This window comes from Protopterus annectens, chromosome 15.part0 (genome assembly GCF_019279795.1).
Source record: "Protopterus annectens isolate FY-2018-M chromosome 15.part0, PAN1.0, whole genome shotgun sequence".
Classification (NCBI taxonomy): Eukaryota; Metazoa; Chordata; order Ceratodontiformes; family Protopteridae; genus Protopterus; species Protopterus annectens.
The window spans coordinates 7,897,027-7,920,084 of record NC_056749.1 but is presented as its reverse complement, the minus strand read 5'-3'; the positions used below and the strand labels follow the sequence as shown (position 1 = coordinate 7,920,084).

The 23,058-nt window shown below is 44.4% G+C and overlaps 1 protein-coding gene across 1 annotated transcript in view; it reads left to right on the top strand.

Annotated features, from left to right (window-relative positions):
* Positions 1-23,058, top strand: part of CC2D1A (coiled-coil and C2 domain containing 1A) — a 3,016,164-nt gene that overhangs the window by 541,196 nt on the left and 2,451,910 nt on the right. Inside the window, exon 8 of the mRNA XM_044057686.1 lies at positions 1,436-1,581. Within this exon, the coding sequence (XP_043913621.1) occupies positions 1,436-1,581 (146 nt within the window). The remainder of the gene's footprint in view (positions 1-1,435; positions 1,582-23,058) is intronic.

The following is a 23,058-nucleotide window of genomic DNA, read 5'->3' as shown; positions in this document are numbered from 1 at the left end:
TCCCTGGGATTTTAATTTTGTTTTATAGAAACTGACTCTGGCTACTTTTGAGCCTGCAGTTATTGCTTCCTTGCAACACTGCTCTTGGAAGACTGTTCTTTTGTTAACCCTTAGTTCTGCCAAATGAGTGCCTGAGCTTCAAGCCCTTATGGCCTGTCCTCTGTTTTTTGGCCTTTCATAAGGATAGGGTGTCCTTGCATACTTGATCCTTCTTTTATGGCCAGGGTGGTTAATGAGTTGTCACTTAATCAGTCTGTTTGTTTGTCTGCTTTTCCCTTTTCCACCATGTGCCATTGAGCGGGTGCTGGATACTTTGGATGTGCATTGACAATCTATTTAGATAAGACCAAGTCTGTCAGAAAATCTGATTTTTGTTATTCTTTTCATGTTAAGAGTCTTCCTGCTTCTGTAAATGCTCATTCTGTTAGGCCTGTGGCTTTTTATGTTTTTTTATTCGAGGGTTTGGATACTACCTCTATTCTTGAGATGGCTACCTAGACGTCTGTGCATACTTTTACCACGCACTGCAAGTTGGATGGAATCTCCAGAACTAGAGCTGGTTTTGCTAGGGTAATGCTTCATGGCTTCCTAGGGGGCTGTGCTGGTCCTGCCTCCTCCCAAGTTTCTTCTTGTGCTTTGTCACTCTCCCAAATGTAAAGAATATTACAGGAGTGATATGGAAGGATGTAGTACAGTTGTGGAGACTCTTACCATGACAGTAAATGTCCTTCCCTTCACTGTTGCAGTATTCACTCCCTCCCTACTACAGCCTGGTCCATTTCTCCAGACATCACCTTTATGTCCCACTCCACACAAGGAGCATATCTGTGACATACTGTGCCTTAAAGCAAACTAAGGCTCTGGTATACTGGGCGGCCATCAGGCTGCCCTAGGCAGGGCATCCCAAATATAAAGAATACTTTAACAGTGAAGGGAATCTCATCCGGTGTTATGGTAAGATTTTATACAACTGTACTTTCCTTGTAATTATGTAGGTCAGCTTTTCTCTGCAGTCTGTGTTGCTGTTGTATAACTTTAAATGGTTTTGTCCACCATTAACTGGACTTCATCAGAATAGTATTCTGATGAAGTCCAGTTAATGGTGGACGAAAGCGCTTAATGTTTTAACAATAAAGAGTGGCAACTGGCCAATTGGAGTGATCTCCTTTTTTGTTTTTTATCAGTTTTTATAGTTTGTTTGGTTTCTGTTGTGTAACTTCTGTCAGTAACAAAAACCTATTGAATGTGGTAAACGTAGTTCTGCTTAATCTTGAATGTGCTTACTGCTTGTAGTTTTTATCGTTTGCATGGAGTATTTGTAGTAATAGCATAATGTAGGTGCTGTAGGCGCCTGGCCTTTCTTTTAACATTTTGCCATCCTGTTTGTGTACATGTATAATACTGCATCTTATTATTGTCTGTCTTTTGTCTTAAGCTACCTCCTCCTCACCTTCTGGTAGTGTGAATTCTGGCACTAAGGAGACTGTGTTAAACAGGCAACGAGAGTATAAAGTCGCCGCAGTACAAGCTAAGCAGAATGGGGACATCGAGCTTGCCAAGTCATATTATAGGACAGCAAAGGTACCACTTCTTTCTGAAATACAGAACCTGGACAAATGTGCCCAGTGTGTAATGCTGAAGTACGATCTCGTAGGAAAACACTCAGAAGTTGTACTGCTTGTGAAGATGTTAAATGATTCTTAATAAATAAGATGTAACAGTTGATTTTTTAAGACACACTATTGATAGTGCTTTTAAAGCATTTTCCTTGATTTGTATTAATTCATCATCGTTATCGTCATTATCATCATCAGCCAACCAACCCAATTATTCTGGTGTTCTCATTTTCTACACGTGGTCTGGGTGCTGCGGCAGTTGTCACCACCACTCTTGATTCAGGGCCACTGTCCTTACCTCCTTGAAACATCGTGGCTGACTATTGCTCACATAGTGCATCTGTCTTTTGACTGGGCATCCTCATTTCCTCTTGCCTTCTTCCTCTGATTCCCATATCGCCATCTTCTTTCCCGTTGATATCACTGAGCACCTCGTAATCTGTTCTCCTTGAGCTTCTCTTCAACTGGAAGTACTTTGGCCTGTACTGTAATGGCCCCATTTCTCTCTGTCGTACAGTTTACATCCCACTGCCTGTCTCACGGTCTTTGCCACACAGAAGCACTGGTCACAGCACCGTTTTGTGCTGTTGGTCATTCTTGTGTCACACGTTCTCCTCCTCCTACAGACTGCTCTTCTCATTCATCGCTTTTCCCACATATTTCAAGCTGGTCGCAGCACTGTTTTGAGTTGGTCATTCTTGTGTCACACGTTATCTTCCTACAGACTGCTCTTATTCATCATTGTTCAGCACTGGTCGCAGCACCGTTTTGTAGAATTAGTCATTCTTGTGTTGCACATTACCCTCCTCCTACAGACTGCTCTTCTCATTCATCACCCTTTCCACATATTTCAAGCTGGTCGCAGCACTGTTTTGAGTTGGTAATTCTTGTGTCGCACATTACCCTCCTCCTACAGACTGCTCTTCTCATTCATCGCCCTTCCCACATATTTCAAGCTGGTCGCAGCACTGTTTTGAGTTGGTCATTCTTGTGTCGCACATTACCCTCCTCCTACAGACTGCTCTTCTCATTCATCGCCCTTCCCACATATTTCAAGCTGGTCGCAGCACTGTTTTGAGTTGGTCATTCTTGTGTCGCACATTACCCTTCTCCTACAGACTGCTCTTCTCATTCATCGCTCTTCAGCATTGGTCTAAGCACCACTGTTCAGTTAGGAAGTGTGGGGGGATGTCCTTCATGGATGCATCTGCAGTCATAACAACAAGTGGGTTGTCCTGTCGTCAGGCAGCCCTGCAGTCGGCCGGATTCCAAAGTCCGGGTCCGGCTTCGGCTGATGTCGCACTCCACCCGACGTCATCTCTGTTGGTCTTCGGGTATAAAAGCATCAGCCGACGCCATTTTCCCCAGTCTTTCTTGCCGCGTGGCGCCCGAAGCAGAAGCTGTTCGCAAGTGCCGGTCGGTCGGATCCAGAGATTACTTCTACCGAATACTACTTCGAAGACTTCTAAAGCTAAGTACCCCGTTGGGGACTCTTTCTTGCCTCAGCCGATGTCAGAAAAAGTTAACAATTGTTTAACCTGTGGGAAACAAATACCTCATAAAGATTTCCACTCTTACATGGCAGTGCAACCCTTCCTAATCTTCCACCAAGATAGAGTGTCCATGAGGACTAATCCTACATTTATGCCCAAGGTGGTATCCAGAGTGTCTTTAAACCAGGCAATCCACCTACCTACCTTCTTTCCCAACCCACAAAACAGAGGGGAAAGAATACTGCATACCTTGGATGTACATAGACAGCTACGCTACTACTTGGACAGAACAAAAAATAGCAGAAAGACTGACCAACTTTTTGTAGCCTATGCAACAGGAAGGGAAGGAAAAGCTATTTCCAAACAGACAATCTCCAAATGGATAGGAAATTGCATACGATACTGTTACTCCTTCCATGGAAAACCAATTCCACAGAACATAAGACCTCATTCTACAAGGGCAACAGCCACTACCACAGCCTTCTTACGAGGAGTGGCAACCAAAGACATTATTGAGGCGGCTACTTGGACCTCCGTGCATACATTTGCCAAGCATTATAATTTGCCTCTATATTCCAGATCCCGAGCAGGGTTTGCCACTGCTGTACTGCAAGGGATCCTAAACACACCATAATCCACTTTTATCCTCCTCCCTAGTTGGCTATGGTATTCTACCCACTTGTTATGACTACAGATGCATCCATGAAGGACATAGTACAGTTTTGTACCTACCATAAATGTAGATGTCCGAACTGGATAGCATCTGCAGTCAGGATTACCCTCCTCCTTCCCTCTGTGGTACTCCTAGGGTGTTTACCCTCCTAATAGCTAGCTGTTGGGGGAGTCTTTATGGTGTATTTGTTTGTATATATGTACATATATGCTTATTGTTGTGTTTACCTCTATCTATTTGGAAACATTGGCATCTATCCAAATTTTTAGCCTGCAAGAGGGCTACTGGCATCTGGGGCAAGAAACACTGAGGAAAATGGCGTCGGCTGATGCTTTTATACCCGAAGACCAACAGAGATGACGTCGGGTGGAGTGCGACATCAGCCGAAGCCGGACCCGGACTTTGGAATCCGGCCGACTGCAGGGCTGCCTGACGACAGGACAACCCACTTGTTATGACTGCAGATGCTATCCAGTTCGGACATCTACATTTATGGTAGGTACAAAACTGTACTTTTCAACTTTGCAGTCCTACAGTACCTTGGGGTTATGGTGCTACAGGACAGGAGGCGACAGCTCTGTGAGATTAATTGCTGCAAGTTGATGGCTGATACAGCTCATAAAGCATCTTCATTTGTTGGCGCTCCTGTTTTTAAAATATTTTCAGCAGCATATCTCATTGATTTCTTTTTCAGATGGTCACTTCAACTATAAGCCATATTGTTTGGTTTATAACCTGGTTAGACTTTCATCAGCAGATCTTTGTCCCATGTAAACGCTTTGCTGTTCTGCACCGTCATTCTTAAGAGCCTTCATAGAGCCACAAATCTCACTTGTATCTCCATCATCTGTAGTCGCCTTCTTTTCTGTCTATTTCAAGTCCTTCATATTCCACATCAAAGTTAAAGTAATTTCAGCTGTGTCTTACCTTGTACTCATCTATCGTTTATTATTCTTCCTTCAAATATTTTTCATTAAACTTAGTCGTATTTAAAACAGTCAGAATTGTGATTGTAGTACCACAGGTTTCTGTGTTTGCACCTTAAAAAAAGTTTCTGATCGATAAAGATCTTCCTGGCAAGCATCAGGGTCTTCACCATAAGACAGTTCTATGAATGCTGTAAGTTACGTAGATTAATTTTTCCTATGCAAAATATTTTCATAAAGATGCCAGAAGTTTTGTAAGAACTATGCCAACATGAGAATGGAGAAATGAGATTTTGCCAATGGGGTAACTGCAAGTAGGGGTGCAGAAAATGGATAATAGGGAACTGAAAATTTATTTATTTATTGACATTTGTTAACTGGGTTAGTCCAACTGAGATTTTCTCATTTTCAGTGGAGACCCGAGGAGAAAAGCTCCAGCAAGTACAATATATAATTACAGTAAGAAAACAGAGTACTACAAACAATAATAGCAAACAGTGGTAAGAAATAAACAACTACACGTGAAGATTATAATTGAAAGAAAAAATAAATTGAAATTTTTTTTTTCCTTCTTCTCAGGACAAATTTTTTGTTACTGTACAATGAGGGAGAGTCAAGAGTGTGAGTAGGATCAACTGAGAGTGATGTGAGTGTGTGTGGGGGGGCTGTGTAGGGTCATAGCAGGGACAGGTTCTGGAGTTGAGTAAATGGCAAAGAAACATGGGCTTGGGAACACATAATTGGGAAAAAAAAAAGGTAATAGAATGGGATGAAGCCAAGGAGAAATTTGGACTGTAGATTAGAAATTGCCTTCCCTGTCAGGGATCGATATCCAAGCACAGGCAAACAGAAAGGGACAGGGGAGTGTTAAGTGAAAGACCAGATTTGGTAGATTGTTTTTAGTCACATGTAGAAGAGATCAGGAGTTTAAGTTCATCAATAGGTAGGTCCCTGACTACATTTTTGTTTTGCAGTGCTGTACTGTCTGTACAGTCCGATGAGGGAGTAGTTGTCTACCAAAAGTCAGTACTACACTTTTTAACATTTAGAAGTGAAAACAAAACGTCTGGGCAAAGGTACACCAGTGCGCCATGTTGTCTCCATTCTGTATCTCATGTTAAGTCAGGGAACTATAAAAGGGTTCTACAATGGACAAGAAAGAAAAGGCTTTTATTTAAAACTACTCTTGGTTCCAAGAAACAAAGGTCCATGGAGACTTTCTTGACTTTTCCAAGCTAAACAAGTCCTGTTAAGTACAAACATTCAAAATTCTGATTCTCCAGTCCCTCCTTCCCTTGCTAAGTCCAAAGACATTCATAGGTAGGTACTAGGCTATTGGCCCTAGGGGCCTATACAAACCTAGCCAAAAAGGTACTTTGGCTTTCGCCACCCAAGGAAATTATTTTCCTGTGTCCCTGTCAAGCAGAGCCACAGAGGTGATCCCCGGGGGTGAATTTCCTATTTCCCATCCAGTCATCAAGATTTTTCTTGAAGAGTGCTAATGAGGAGCTTTGCTTGATATAGATAGGTACTTTGTTCCAGAGTATGGGAAGTCTCTGGGACAGGAATCTCTCCCTCCAGTATGTTATGTTTAGTGTGGTGACAAGGTTTAGGTCCCTAGAGCGTGTGGCTCGGAGGGATTGGGATTTTTTAAGTGGAGCATGTCCAACAGCTCTGGGTTTGACATAGCTTTGTATGTTAGGCAGAGGTTGCCCCTGAGTAGGCGATATGCAATGGAGTAAAGCTGGAGTTTTTTGAGACAGTCTGCGTAGGGCATCTGTTTGAGACCGGTAATCCTCTTTGTGAGGTATTTCTGCGGCCTTTCCAGTTGTAGATGTCTTGTGAGGTACACCAAAAGAGGGAGTTGTACTCTATAATGAGTCTAATGAGTAGAGGGGAACAATGGCCTCTTCTTTTTCATGGATGAGAAACCTTTTGTGATGAGGTGTGCCATGTAGAAGGATTTCCTGACTACTGTGGCAATGTGATTATCAAAGGAGAGACTACTGTCCATCTGTGTCCCAAGGTCTCTTATCACACTTTCGGTGTTAAGTAGACTACCACCTATGTGGTAGCTCATAGGTACAGAGTTTTTACCAAAGGGGATGACAATGCACTTTTTAGCACTGAGCTTGAGGCCATGGCTTTGACACCAGGCATCTGTCTCAGTGAGTCCCTTTTGTAGGATGTCCACATCGTTAGGAGTTTCAGTTATGGCTCCTAGTTTGTAGTCATCTGCGAACTTCGTTAGCCAAAGACCTTCTGTGTTAGCCTGTACTTCAGAAAAGTAGATACCAAACAGGAGAGGACCCACGACTGAACCCTGCGGTACTCTACTTGTCACTGGTCTGAAGTCGGATTTGGAGTCTGATACTTTCACAGTGTGGGTTCTGTCAGTGAGCCATTTGCAGCCCATCTTGTGACATAGGGATTTATACCTAGTTTAGTGAGTTTATCTATAATTCCCGAGTGGGGGATGGTGTCAAAAGCCTTGGCGAGATCTAGATAGGCTGTCTGAACCACCTTACCCCTCGTCTACAGCTTTGGTGACTGCTTCAAAGAAGTCAGTCAGGTTTAGAAGACATGATCTTCCTTTTACAAACCCGAAATGGGTGGTGTCCAGATTACCAATGTGTTTGTTTATAAGTTCCATGATGATACTTTCCATGGCTGTGCAGACCAGGCTCGTTAGGCTAATGGGGCGGTAGTTCCCGGGGTCCGTGGTGGTTCCTCCTTTGTGGAGTGGGATAACCGTCGCTGTGTGCCATTCAGTGGGCGCAAAGCCTGAGGTGAGGCTATGATTGAGCATGGTGCTTAGGTGGGGTGCCAGTTCATTCTGTAGTTCATATAGAATGCAGCCTGGAATGTTGTCAGGTCTCATGGAAGCTGTGTTCTTGGCTTTGGAGAGTGTCTTTGTTATCTGTGGAGCCGTGATTACAGGAACTTTGCATTCTTCCAGTATAGAGATGGGCCCATTAGGGGGTGGGGGGTGGTAAAGTTAGCACTGAACTTATCTGCCGGGATGTTGGCAATATCAGTTGGTTCGGTATATTTAGTGCCATTGTGCTGTAACTCAGAGCAGATCTGAGTTTTGCCATTGAGATTCTTGACATAGCTATAGAATATGATCGCCATTTCCCATCCTCAAAGGAAGACAAGAAGATTCCTGGCAAGGTGGGCACTTCCATTTCATGCTTCTCATCCTTTGGCTTGGCTACTGCTCCAGGATCTTTTTTTACCAGATGCCTAGAACCAGTTGTGTAGCTCTGCAGGTCAAAGGGCATTTATGTTCATCTGGATCTTTTTCACTTAGCCAGCTTTTTAAGTTGTCGAAATTCACATGCTGACACCATATGATCGACAATTTAAAATGTTAAAAAACAACTATGAAGTTTGTAATGGGGCAAATCCCTCTACACCCCCACATCCACTGCTGATTATATATTCTAACTCCAAGATTGCACTACAGTGGAGAAAAGGGCACATTGCCTGATCCCCACTGTACCAAGATCTCTGTGTAATGCTGTTTGTTTTCCATAGTTTTTTGACACTTAGAGTGTTGATCATGTGACAATTTAAATATTAGACAAAGTGCAATAGACCCATTTATCCATATCTGGATGATTGCCTGCAGGAGGCAGCTTCACTCGAAGTGGCAGTAAGAGCTTTCTCTTTTGCACAACAATGCTTGCAGTATCTAGGTTTTTCCTTGTACCTTCAGAGGTTAACATTCATGTCTTCCCAGCAAACATTGAATGCTGGAAGCTCTCCTAGACACTCTGGATGACAAAGATTTTTCTACCTCAAGACAAAGGACTATCGCTCATAGACTTTTTCCATGTAATAATGAAAAGTGTATGTTGTCAAACAGGGAGATATTAAGGATGGGACACATGGCTGGAAGACCTACATACATAAGGAAAAAAATCCTGTGGTATTTGGAATATGTACTCCCAGCTTTAACACGTGTATATAAAAAAAAAAAAAAGAAACTGAGCTGGACACCAAGGCACCAAGGCAATGCCATTTTGCTCTCTTACCACAACCAAGACCCTAACTGCAGAAGCATCAGAGCAGGCTTGGGAAGCATATTCCCCGGGCCCAAAGGTACAATGTTAACTGGTCTAGGTCAAAGGCCAAACTCCAGATAAACTTGAAAGAAATTCTGCCAGTTGAGTATGCCCTGGAAGCATTTAGACCCATTTGGATTCCAGGCATCCTGAGAATTGTTACATAAAACACTACAATCATGTGGTGTATCAACAAATAAGGAGGGGCACAGGATGGCAGTAAAAGCAAGGAAAAACCCTAAGGGCAGTATACATTCATAAATGTGATGACATCCCTGTGGGTCATCTGAGCAGAACCCCGTGTGCCCCCCATTGTTAGATATTGCACAAGGAGATCTTTCTGCCACTGACTTAAAAGTGGTAAATGCCAAAGGTGGATCTCTTTGCTTTTCATGAACTTTCAGGTTCAGATTAGGAAATTCTGAAAGCTTGAACAGTGTACACTTTCTTCATTTTTTGGAGGGGCAAATTTTCTACCTCTGCTGTTACTCCCAAAAGTGATTTGGTAAATCACAGAAGACCTCCAGGATGACACTAATCATTCCTTCCTGGCCCACGCAGTACTGGTTCTCCCTCTTCATCTTAATGGCCAGCAAAGAACCTACACACTTTCTAAGATGGGTAGAATTTCTGACGAGATAGGACATCTTGACAAATCCAGGCCTCAACACCCCCATTTTGGCAGCCTAGAAGATTTAATATTGTTATCCTTTGGGAACCAGTTGTCTGATGAAGATGTATGCCTGTTAATGTGTAGTCTAGGAAACCAAGCACTAGAAAATTATATCTGTCTGAGTAGAAAAGATTTTTCCTTTGATGCCAAACTGATATCATTTGAAGCAGAGTTACCTTGACATTAGCCAGTCAGAGGACTTGAGAGAGAGAAGCTTTGAGTCTTTTTAATAGTTATGACTGCATCATTGACTTACATGAACAGAATTGTACACTTATGTCATCATCTTACATTAATTGTAGATGGGTGAGTGTTGGCACTGCAGTCCAGTTTCCCACACACCTTCCCCACTCGCAAAGTGGATGATGTGATGTTGTTAATCTTCTTTCCATTCATCACTGATGAGTTCAGTTCTGAGCCCCTCAGAACCGTGTCGGCCTAATACCAAGCCTTGTGTACACCAAAAAAACTCTAGCTAAGCTGCTACCCTGCCCTTCTCCCTGTTACCTCAGATGTCGTTTGCCACGTAGCCATATAGCAGCGTTTCACTGAGCTCTCAATCTGAGTGATATTTTTTCTTGATATTTTCTGGATATTTGGATATATATCTCTTATTTAGTCACTCTCTAAGTCTATTTCCTTTCTACTTCACTCATTTATAGTTATTTGTAACTTTCCTAAGTAGCCCTACCCATTGGGTAATTCTTCTTACCATCGCTGGTACGCCCTCTCCTTACCCTTGTGGTATCCATTGATACCATCGTTGGTATCTTCTTTCCTTTCTAGGTGTTTTCCTCATTTGATATTCTAGTTAACTTGTTATTAGTGTATTTGTGGAAGTGTCTAATAAAAAAAGGACTTTGGGGTTTAAACATTACACCTCTTGCAGTGATCAACTCCCAAACAGTGACTCTCACGATGACTGTGTTTATTGTCTGGGGGTTTCTTATCTCTCTGTTAAACCCCCTTGTTAAATTTGCCAAAGTTTTAGTCAGCGGACACTGAATGAAAGAAAGAATAAATTGATTTTGAAAGGCCTTCTTGCTTCTCCTTTCTCAGAGGCCCTTTCTGTGTCGGAGGTCTCAAACCGTCCAATAAAGGCCAAGAAACGTCCCCACTCTGATCCATCTTCAGCAGCTGGTGATAGGAGTAAGAGACATAAATATAAGGCCCACAAAACTTTTTTGCTACTTCGGCTCCGACTATTGCTGTTCTGACTTGTGCTCCGATTACTACTATGACTCAAGCCATGGACATTACCAGATCCTCAAAGGTGACACCTTTGGCACCAACCCCCCCCATCCCCCCAGCTACAGCACTGATTTTGCTTTTACTACATTGAAAACGATTCCGACCCCTGCCATTTCTTTGGAACCAATGACATTGACTCCGAGCGCCTCTTCAGCACCGAGTCCTTTTACTACTCCACTGATTCCTTTGCTACCTGTCTCCAAATTAGAGACTACAGTGCCACTAGCTCAGACACCACAGGACCCGATACTCTCCCTCCTTGGATCGGTTCCTGGGTCAAATGTACAGCCCCTTTTTGGACCGACCCTACTCACCTTCAGTCCACGAGGTCCACCAGGAGTCTGTCCGAACTTGATGTGGTGCACCTGTTGGATCAGCTGTTGACGGCCAGAGGGATACCAAATGTTCCAAAGACTCATCCCCCTCTGGGACTTGGGTGTATCTCTCCCAGGACTCCGATGTATACTCCTCCTTCGGACCAGTCTGTTCAGAAGCCCATTGCTCAGACTTCTTATGTGGAATCCCGTCACTGACTGACTGTCACTGAGGCTTCTAGGCCATCCCTTTGGTTTTCGGTTCCAATGAAACCATCCCTTCCTCTCAGACTCATGGTTGTGGGGCAGAGTCCTCGATCCAGGGCATGGTTCCAAGTGTTTTATCAGCTCCGCCCACGGATCTGGGGATAACTCTTGTACAGATCCTGCTTTTGAGGCTCTATCCGTAGGAGCAGGTCAGCTGAAGCAGGGTGTGACCCTGGTTCCGAGGTTGTCCTTCGCGGTTCCGGGCTGCCACTCCTCTTCGGGCAGGCCTGCTTTTTGGGTGATGGAGAGGGTGCTTACTTTGGGAAGCGCTCAGATGGATCTTCATCCTGCTCCCTCAGATCTTAAGCTACCTCCCCGGGACACTGGGAGGGGAAGCCTCAGGAAACCCCAGTTCAGAGTGCCCATCCTTCCCAGTCTTCCTCAGATATTCCCAATGAAGGACCTCCTTGGAAGAAGGCGTGCAAGAGGAAGCACATAGACCCTCCTGAAGAGTCTTTGACAGAAGACATGGACTACGGTAATGGGGAGGGGTGCCCTACGGTCACCCCTGGATGATGTCTCCTTTGGAGACATCCTGGAAATATTAAAACAGAGGGGTTGCTGGAAGCCCTCCAACCCTTTCTCGGAGGAGCCGTGTTTCTGCAGGCTTTTCGCTCCCGGCCTTGTACCTCTTAGGTGACCCCACCAGCCGAAGAGCTAATCCAGCTCATCGTGCAGTGTGCATGGTAGAACCTTGACTCTATTGAGGCCATTCCTCATTGACCTGATAAGATCCCCCCCGAGAGAGCATTCACACTGATCCAGAGGTTTGCCAGTTGACACTGTGGCGGCGGTCACTAAAAAGGATCTAGTGGAAGAAAGTCCTACTGTTCACCTGCCCAAAAGGGAGTCTCGGGCTGTGGACAGGTTGGGGAAGCGAGTCTTTGCTTCAGCAACCTTTGCTATCTGGTCCCTGAACTACTTGGCACACTAAACGAGGCTCCAAAGAAATCTGATTAACAAACTTTCTGGGTCCCTCGCAGGACAGGTTTCTGACTAGGCACGGGACAAGGTTGCCTCCCAACTTGCCACCCTTGAATCTATTTCCAGTTTGTCCATGAGGCTGCTCTCCCATGCAACCGAAGGGGCAGCCAGATCTGCGGGTGCAGGCATAGTCATGAGGCATCATGCCTGGATGCGCATCTGTGACCTAGCAGACTCCTTCAAGTTCTCCTTTTTGAACACCCCTATTGAACCATCTTCATTATATGGTTCTAAAGTGAAGGACACGCTAGCCAGATGCGAGCAAGATGGAAAGACTCTGTCTGCCGTCGGTCTACATTTTTCCAAGCTTCCGCTTTCTTTTTCCAGGAACCAGAGGAGTGGGAAAATCTGGCACAAGAACTCTCAGGCTCTTTTTCGTAATGCACGTGACAAGGATTCCCCCAGAGGCAGAGGGGGTTTCAGTAGTGGAAGATGCCCCTTTAGGGGGAGAGGGGGTCCCCCAAACCAAGATTCCAGGGATTCCTTCTCTGGACAGTCTTATCAACGCTTATGAAGCGTTGCCCGATTGCTTTCTTCTGGAAGCAGTCGGGGCTCATTTTCCTCTGCACCGAACTGCCTGGCGCTCTACTACAAATGATCGATGGGTGCAGAGAATAATCTCCAGAAGTTACTACATCCCTCTAACCTCCCATTCAGAACCTACAAAAAACCTTCCCGATGTTCCACCCAATCAAAGGGAAGAAGCGGCTTCAGAGATAAGAAAGCTGGGTCAAAAAAGAGTCATCCAACCAGTCCCTCCAGACCAATGCGGATCCGGGTTTTACTCAAGATTTTTTTTAGTGCCAAAAAAGTCCGGGGACAGACTAGAGACCCATTCTGGATCTCAGCCATTTAAACAAATCAGTTGTACAAACCAAGTTCTGCATGGTCACTATTCAATCCATTTTCCCATTTTTAAGGGAGGATGTTTGGATGTGCTCAATAGACCTCCGGGATGCATATTACCACATCAAAATGGACAAACGCTCCCAGAGTCTCCTTCGCTTCCGGCTAAGAACCAGTCATTACTAGTTCAGAGCCCTGCCATTTGGTCTCTCGACGACCCTCAGAGAGTTCATGAAATGTCTAGCAGTGGTGACAGCTCATCTGAGACTTCAAGGATTCCAGGTGTTTCCATATTTAGACAATTGGCTCCTCTCCACCCCCACCAAGCGTCTTCTGACTATGGCCCTCCGATACACCCTTTCACTAGCAGAGTCCCTAGGCATCACTGTACACTGGGAGAAATCCAGCTTAGAACCTATCCAACAGCTGGAAGTTATAGGGGCAGTTTTTGATACTTGATTCTGCCTGGCATCTCTACCGACTCACAGGCTTCAGAGGTTAAGATTGCAAGTGCGTGCGATCCTCTGTCAAAAAAGGTATCAGCAAGGGAAGTTCTCCAGGCTGTGGGGTCCATGGCTGCAGCCAATTACGATAGTTCCTTTGGCAGGTTTACACATGAGACTGTTAAAATGGCTCCTGTTGTCCCAGTGGTTTGCAATTCTTCACCCCCCTAAACTCGCAGGTGCTCCTAACCAACTCTTGCAAGCAAGATCTCCCCTGGTGGATGAGGCCAGATGCAGAACTTTGGTGTCTCCCCTTTCAGACCCCTTAACTCAGCGCCACTGTGACCACGGTCGCTTCCCTGATAGGGTGGGGGGCTATTTTCAGGGAATGACAGTCCAAGACACGTGGACGAGCTTGAAGGCCAACCTGCATATCAGTGTTCTGGAGTTAAGAGCGGTGCTGTTAGTGTTGCAGGCATTACATCCACTTCTTCCCCCTAGAACAATTTCAGTTCAGTCAGACAAAATGTCAGTAGTCTGGTACATCAACAAACAAGGAGGAACCAGATCCTATCCCCTATGTCAAGAGGCCATGAGAATTTGGCACTGGGCGATAGCTTCCAACCGCTTCCTTATAGCAACGCACATCCCAGGAAGTTCCAACGTGATTGTGGACAGGTTGAGCATATGCATTCTCCTTCCACACGAGTGGTCTCTCAATCCCAATATGACGGCAGAAATTTTCAGCTGATGAGACCAGCCCTGCTGCGACCTCTTTGCCTCCCCTTTGAACAACAAATGCAGCAGCTACTTTGCCCTCTTTCCCTCCGGAGGGAGAGTCCCTGAGAGACGCTCTGACTCACGATTGGCACATGGGTCTCCTCTATGCTTACCCCCAATTTCCTTGATACCTCTATTCTTAAAGAAAGAAACTTGGATGAGATGCAAGGTGATCCTCATTGTCCCATTCTGGCCTCGTCAAGTGTGGCTCCCCTTCCTCCGGCCTCATCTGTTACAGCCTGCATGGATCCTGGACACTCATCCATGCTGAATTTCTCACCCCCAAGGTTTGACTCGCCCGAATCTGTCCACTCTCAAGCTGACGGCTTGGTTTCTCCACTTCCTTTAGTCACCAGGCAGGAAGCCCTTTCCTCACCTGTTTGCGATATCATTCTGGCCTCCCATAAACCATCCACCAGAAAACATTGCAGAGTTATATGGAAAAGGTTTTCTCTTTGGTCTAAAGAACAGGTGCTAAGGTCCCTTCTCAGCCCCGGTCTCTGTCATCCTTCATTACCTTTTTGAGTTCTTTGAAAACGGATCATCAGCCTCTACCATATGAGTGCATTTAGCAGCAATTTCCAATTTTCATAACTGAGTACAGGGCATTCCAATTCTGTCCATTCACCTGTGCAAAACCTTTCTCAAAGGAGTGTTTCACAGCAGACCTCTAATTAGGCGTCCCTTAGAGACGTGGAATCTCTCCTTAGTACTGCAGTCTCTCTCTCAACCCCCTTTTGAACCTGCTACAAAATGCGATCTCAGATTTCTCTTATGGAAATCTCTCTTTTTGTTAGCGGTCACTTCAGCTAGACAGATCACAGAATTACAGGCCTTATGCATCAAGAGACCGTACCTAATATTTCATAAAGACAGAGTATCTCTACGTACTAATCCATCCTTTCTCCCCAAAGTGGTTTCTGATTTTTCTGTGAACCAATCCATCGAGCTCCCAGTATTTTTCCTGAACTATTCTATAGGCAACTACGTTTTTACCTAGACAGGACTAAATCTATCCGCAAGACAGACCAACTTTTCATTTCCTTCTCTGGTCCAAAAATGGGATATGCAAAAAGTCACTTTATCAAAGTGGCTCAGAGATTGTATTTCGTTTTCATATTCCTGTACAAACGAGCCTAGACCTCACAATATCAAAGCACATTCAACTAGAGCTACAGCAACCTCTGTAGCTTTTCACTCCAGAGCCTCTATAGACGTTTGCGCAGCAGCCATTTGGACTAAACCACACACTTTCATTAAACATTACAAGTTGGATATGGTCTCTAGGGGAAGAGTGGCCTTCAGCTCAATGGTGCACAGGAATGTTCTTCCATAAGGGCCACACAGGTTTTTCAGGTAGCTTGGGATTCTGTCCCATCAGTGAAGAATGGAAAGAAGATTAACAACAGATAAAGAAATTGTCGTACCATAACATTCCATCTGTGTTGTTGATGATCTTCCATTCATCACATCCCACCCTCCGTCCCCCACCAAAGGTTCCTGGTGGATCTCATGGATGTTCTTTGTGTTTCACTGTTGTCATTACATTTGGGTAATCCTGCTGGCAGGTTGCCCTCAGTCGGCCTGAATTACAAAGTCTTGGGTCCTGCGTCGGTTGCTGTCACCCCTTCCCTGACATCAGGTCGTCAGGGGTATAAAAGTTGCAGCCGACGCCATTTTCTTCAGTCTTTCTTGCTGTGTGGTGCCCAAAGCAGAAGCTGTTTGCAAGTGCCAGTTGGCCGACTCCTGAGATTTTCATGTTCGAGTTTCAGATCCGAAGTCTTCATTAAAAGCTAAGTACCCCATTGGGGAAACTTTTTTCTTGCTCCAGACTGATGTCAGAAAAAGTTAATAATTGTATTTCTTGTGGGAAGCAAATACCTCATAAGGACTTTCATTCTTTCTGTATTGCTTGCCTAGGCCCTGACCACGATGTTTCAAGTTGTTGGTTTTGTGCCAGATTTAACCAATGCACTATTAAGCTTCGGTATGATTTTGCACTAAGCTATTTTGGGCGCAGATTTAATTATACAATGTTGTCGGATAGCCATCCGACTACCGGAGTTCACAAAAAGCGCAAAGAAAAAGACAGGCAACCGAGGTCCAAAACCGACAACAAAGCTTCTCCTAAGCCAATCGCCGGTTCTCAGTGAGGCGCTTTCGCAGCCCCTGACGCCCGCTACTTTAGAGTCGCAGGCCACTACCGATTCCCATGTGGAAACTCAAGGTATTGGAGCCTCGGAGACTATTCCCTCAGATGGGTCCGGAGCCGCTGAGCAGGCATCTGCTTCTGAGGGTGTATTCAGACCTAAACAATTACACATTAAACCGACTTCAGCTTCAAAGGCAAAGACTAAAGCACCTTTAAAAGCAAAGAAACAAGTTCAGCCACATGGACAGGCCTCCATGCCCAAAAAACATATGCTCAAAATGGCCAAAGACTTGATTACCTTGATCAGGGGTTCCCATCCCCCTCCTGATAAGAGGCCTAGGCAAGAGACAGACTATTAATTTTCAGGTCAGGTTTCCATTTCCTCTGATCCTCTTCTGATCAGGAATACTCTCTTCCCCCCATGAGGATTATGATGCTGAAGAATCTATTCCTTCAGCTTCTCCTCCTGAGGACTATTCCTTTGGGGAAACCTTGCATACAATGAGGGAGCATTTCCACTGGGAGAGCCAAGATTTTTCAGAATCTAAGAAGAGGCTCAGGGACTTCCTACTACTACCTCAACACAGGCCTCTAGCTATTCCACCTGTGTTAGATATTGTAGATGATGTGTTTTCAGAGTCTAGTCTGACCCCTGACTCCTTACCTCCAGCTCCTGTTAAGCCTGACAAATACTACAGAGTTCCTGACTCTCATAAATTCCTTTTCAAAAACCCTGCTGCAGACCCAGAAACTATTTCTCAGGGTCCCAAAGGGGTTAAGGCTTCCACTGCAAAAAAAACCTACGCCCTCTGACAGAGATTCTAGGGCACTGGATAGATGGGGGGAAAAAGATTTACACATCTGCTACCTTGGTTATAAGGGCCTTAAACTGCCAGTTTCATATGCTCAAATATCAGCAATATGTCATGACACTGCTTAAACAGAAAATGTTGGTAAATTCTGAATGTGCAGATAACAAATAAATGCAGGATTTATTGCATGCAGCTGAACAAGTTGGAAAGCATACTTTGCAATGTGGTTTTGATTCTCTGGAGGCCTCCTGCAGGGCCGCTGTTACGGGTTCTGTCATTAGGAGGCATGCTTGGGTAAAGGAACAAAGTCTGCCTGATCATGTCAAAGCAAAATTATTAGATGCACCATTATAGCATGATACCTTGTTTGGTGTTAAGGCAGAAGAGGTGTTAAAGAAAATGGAGGACAAAGCTAAATCTATGCAAACGGTCAAAATTTTTTTACAAGTACAGCCACCTAGGTTTAGCAGACACTGGCCTACAAAGAATTGGTCCTTTCTAGTGTCAGACAGGGCAGATCCCAGCCGCAAGGTTCGTACAGGTCTAAGCAATGGGGTGCGTCTACCTCCAAAAGTGGAGAAGACAAATCACAACCATACAGGAAACAGTCCCAATGACTCCCTCCTGCCTGCACCAAGCACTTAGCTACTGGCAGCACCTTTAGGGGGAAAAATAACACTTTTTTCTCAAAACTGGCACATTATAACCCAGGGCAAATGGGTTCTAGACAGTGTCACAAGGCTACAAGTTTCACTTCCATACCCTGCCAAGGGCAAATGGTTGGCCAGACCTGCCAAAAAAATCAATTGCAGAGACTCAAAAACAAGTCTCATCCTTCATGGACATGGGGGCTATTCAACAAGTGCCAGAGCAAGAGCAGGGGCAAGGATTTTACTCAAAACTATTCTTGGTACCCAGAAAGGACAAAGCATGGAGACCAATACTTGACCTATCTATTCTAAACACTTTCCTGGATTTACCAAAATTCAAGATGTTGACCTTACAGCAGCTTCTGCCCATGCTGGGCAGAAAGGCTTGGCTCATCACTTTAGACCTAAAAGAGGCATACCTGCATGTCCCAATTAGACAATCATGCAGAAGATACCTCAGGTTCAAGGCTGGTTCAAAGCATTACCAGTTCTCTGCATTGCCCTTTGGCTTATCTACTGCGCCCAGGGTCTTCACAAAGTGCCTGGCACCAGTAATTGCATTCTGCAGACAAAGAGGAATACAAATATATCCTTACTTGGACGACTGTCTCATTCAAGCAGAGAACAAGGACATTCTTCTTTAACATCTGGCATTTGTGAAAAGACTTCTAACATGCCTAGGGTACACAGTCAACAAAAAGAAATCAAAACTAGTACCCTTACAAGAGATAATATTCCTGGGTGCAAGCTTAAATACAACTGCCCAGATGGCTTATCTCACGCCAGACAAACAAAGGCAACTGACTACCTATTTCAAGGAAATGGCAACAAAGGTTTAGTTATCTGCAAGAAAAATTCTGCAGGCTTTGGGCTTCATGGCATCCTGCATCCTACTAATTCCATATGCAAGACTGCATATGAGGAAACTTCAATGGTACCTAAAAAGTGTCTGGACACAACATTGTCACAGCCTGGAAACAATGATTACTCTCATTCCCTGCCTGCAACAGGAGTTTTGATGGTGGGCAAAGGCTTGTCACCAAAACAAGGGACAGCCATTCTCACTACCCCCAGCCAGGCAGAACCTAACAATGGATGCATCAGATTATGCCTGGGGGGCCCACATGGCAGGAAGAGGCATTCAGGGCACCTGGTCCACAAATCAAATGCATCTACATATCAATCAAAATGAGATGCTAGCTGTTCAAAATGCCCTGACAGCCTTCAAGGACCTAATTCATCTGGCACAACTTCTGATAAAGACAGACAATACCACAGTCATGTGGTACATAAACAAGCAGGGAGATACGCATTATTTCCCCCTTTGCAGACTAGCCATGGCTTTATGGGACACAGCATTGATTTACCAAGTTCATCTGCAGGCACAGTTCCTGCCAGGAAAGGACAATACTCTGGCAGACGAACTAAGCAGAAACCTCATGGATCCCCATGAGTGGCACCTGGATCCACAAGTCTTCAGCATGATAACAAAGAAATGGGGGCGCCCGGGCATAGATCTATTTGCCTCCCCTCACAACTATCAACTAAAAAGATTCTGCACAAGGACTTATCACAAACAAGCATGGAAAGTGGACGCCTTATCTTTCATCTGGAAAAACCTATCAGTGCATGCCTTTCCTCCCCAAGGTACTCCTAAAGGTGAGACAGGAGAAACCAAAAATGATTCTGATTGCCCCAGACTGGCCCCGCCAGTACTGGTATCCGATGTTAAGGAACTTGTCTCAATGCCCAGCCTGGACCTTACCTCAAATACCTCACCTACTGTCCCAACAAAACAGATTCTGCACAGCCAACTCAGGACTCTAAACCTGGCAGCATGGCGGATAATGTAGCCATACAAAGCACACCTCTCAGTAAAGCTGTGATGGATGTCATTTTGGAAGCCAGAAGGCCTAGTACTAGAAAATCCTATGCTGGAAAATGGAAGAGATTTTGTGCTTGGAACCAACCTCAAGGAACTGACACAGCTGTACCAAATATTCCTCAGACTTTGCAATACTTAACTGTGATGCTGGAAAAAGCTCCATCTTTTTCATCAATTAAAATTCATGCCTCTGCCATTTCGGCTCATTACAATACAGACCCACCACTCTTTTCTTATCCTTTATTAAGGCAGTACCTCAGAGGAGCCAAAAATTTAAGGCCTCCAAGGAGATCGCCAATGCCTGCATGGGACCTCAATTATGTTTTGGAAAAACTCACCCTACCTTCTTTTGAGCTAGCTGCTACTGTGCATATAAAGTTTTTATCTTGGAAAGCAGCTCTGCTCCTAGCAATAACTTCTGCAAGACGAGTGTCAGAGCTACAGGCTCTCATGGGTGTGGAACCTTTTATCATTTTTTATCCAGACAAGGTCTCTCTGAGGACAAACACTACATTTATGCCTAAGGTGGTATCTAGTGTAGCCCTTAACCAAACTATTCATTTGCTAACTTTTTATCCAAATCCACAGAACAAGGGGGAGAAAATTCTGCATTCTTTGGACGTACACAGACAACTTAGATTCTATTTGGACAAAACTAAAGTTTTCAGAAAGACGGAACAATTACTAGTGGCATATGCTGCAGGATCACAAGGAAAGGCTATCTCCAAGCAGACTGTTTCAAAGTGGATAGGTCACTGCATTTGTTTCTGCTACTCTCAGCATGGCAAGCCAGTGCCTAAGGGCATTAGGCCTCATTCAGCCAGAGCTGCAGCCACTTCTGCAACCTTTCTCAGGGGAGTACCAACCAAAGACATTTTAGAGGATGCTACTTGGAGTTCACTGCACACCTTTACCAAGCATTACAATCTGCCACTTTACTGTAAATCCAGAGCAGGCTTTGCCACTGCAGTTCTGCAGGGCCTCATAGCCACTCCTAATGTTTAGCTCCAGCCCCCCAACCATAGCTTTGGGACTCTAGCCAAATGTAATGACTACAACAGTGAAACACAAAGAACATAGTACAGTTGTGTACACTGACAATAAATGTAGATGTTCAAGTGTATTCACTGTTGCAGTCCAGGTTACCCACCCGCCACCCCCCTTATTTCTGCTGGAACTTATCTTTACTTCTCTGATCTATGCAACCTATGTGGTTGATTTGCTTGTAGATGAAGGTAAAGTTTATTTTGGTGCATGCATGTTTATATATATATATATATATATATATAGCCTACCCTTTTGAGGGCACCTGACATCTGGGGCAAGAAAAACTGAAGAAAATGGTGTCAGCTGCATCTTTTATACCCCTGACGACCTGACGTCAGGGAAGGGGCGACAGCATCCAACGCAGGACCCAAGACTTTGGAATTCAGGCTGACTGAGGGCAACCTGCCAGCAGGATTACCTAAATGTAATGACTGCAACAGTGAATACACTCGAACATCTACATTTATGGTAAGTGTACACAACTGTACTGTCCTTGTGGTGTGTCAGGGTTTTTGCGCAGAAATGGCCTCTGCTTTAATTCTATATGTCTTATGCAAACTCGATCTGACGTAACAGGGAGAAGGGCATCGTTTGTAGCAGCTTAGCTTGAGAGTTTTTGGTGTACGCGAGCTTGGTATTAGGCCGACATGGTTCTGAGGGGCTCGGAACCGAACCCGTCAGTGATGAATGGAAGAAGATCAATAACAGATGGAATGTTATGGTAAGACATAACTTCTTTTTTTGGATCCTCACCGCCAATACCAATTAGTCTCTTTCCCCCTGCTTGATTTGTTTTGGTTGTATTTCCCTACTTTCCATACAAGCTGTCTGCTCCCTTGACATCTTGGTTAGATCAGTGAGATTTTTGAGGCTTGCCAGTATGACATTCTGTACCTCCAGAAAATCCTCATTCACAGGCAGGAATCCTGTCAATTTAGATGAATCCTTAGTGAGAACAAGAAAGAATGGATGACTGTCCATATGTCTACTTTTATACAGCGACATGGAGATGTGTGTTGGGCAGGAGCCTTAAGGTTTGGCTGTGTGTGTGTGTTGTGGGGGGGGGTGAGCTTTGAAACTGTGCAGCAGAAATCCCTGAAGTTACATCAGTGACTACACTCAAATATTTGCAGTTATGTACGCTGATGGCACAGCTGTGTATCTTTAAGGAGTGAGTGCTCACTATAACATAAAGATATATTCCGTCCATCTTTGTAACTAATTTTATATAGCTGTTTTGGCAAATTTACTAAGAAGATGTGTTAATAAAATGAAATAAGCTGTTTTTAGTGTAATAGCTTACCACAATGACAATTCCATTTGGCTAAAAAAAGCTGAAAGAATAGAAGACACTGAGATGCTGGATATGTACAGAAGCCTCATTCTCTTACAAAGGTTGTAAAGAAACGTGTCGAGGTGCCAGTGCAGACCTTCATAAAGAATGCAGGACTGCTGATTAAACTCTGACTGGGATGGTAAGGTTGGTAAGATATAATCCAAATTGTTTATCTTTAGGTCACTGTTACAGTAACCTAAGCTATATGGGATGCATCCTGCCATGTACTGGACGGCCAGCCAGCCTACAACACTTTAAGGCACCTTCTACACACCCATGTAAAAGTTGACGTATGGTTGCCAAAATTCAAAACTTTCTTCCCCGTGAAGCTACCAGTAAGACCATCTCTTAACTATGTCTTGACAAGTTCAGAGGTCAGCTAGATTTGTCAAGTGGGCAGATAAGTACTAAGAGGGATCACCTTGCTATTTCTGAGAGGAAAAGTATCTGTTTAAATTTATGTCGAAAAGAATAGTGTTTATGTGGGCAACAAGTTCCGTGGAAACATCACTAACACTACCTGACTATTTTGGTTGTTTGCCAGTCTTTTACTTCTACAACTCTTAGAAGCAGGCATAGTTTACTTAATTTAGAGACCCAAAATCTTAAGGCTTTTAGCCTTTACATTTTTAGAGCCAGGTTCCAGTTCCTCAATGTCTTTTCTCTGGTGCTTACCTAAGAAAAGGAAATTTCTACGGAGGCTTTGGTTTCCTTTCTGACACACTGTCTGCCTTGGCCTTTGATGGATGACTCTGCCTTGGCCATGTCTGAGCCCTCAGACCATCTGTCAGATATTTTCAAGTTTTCTGGGGTAGCTTCTCGTCTAGCTGCCAAGAGTCA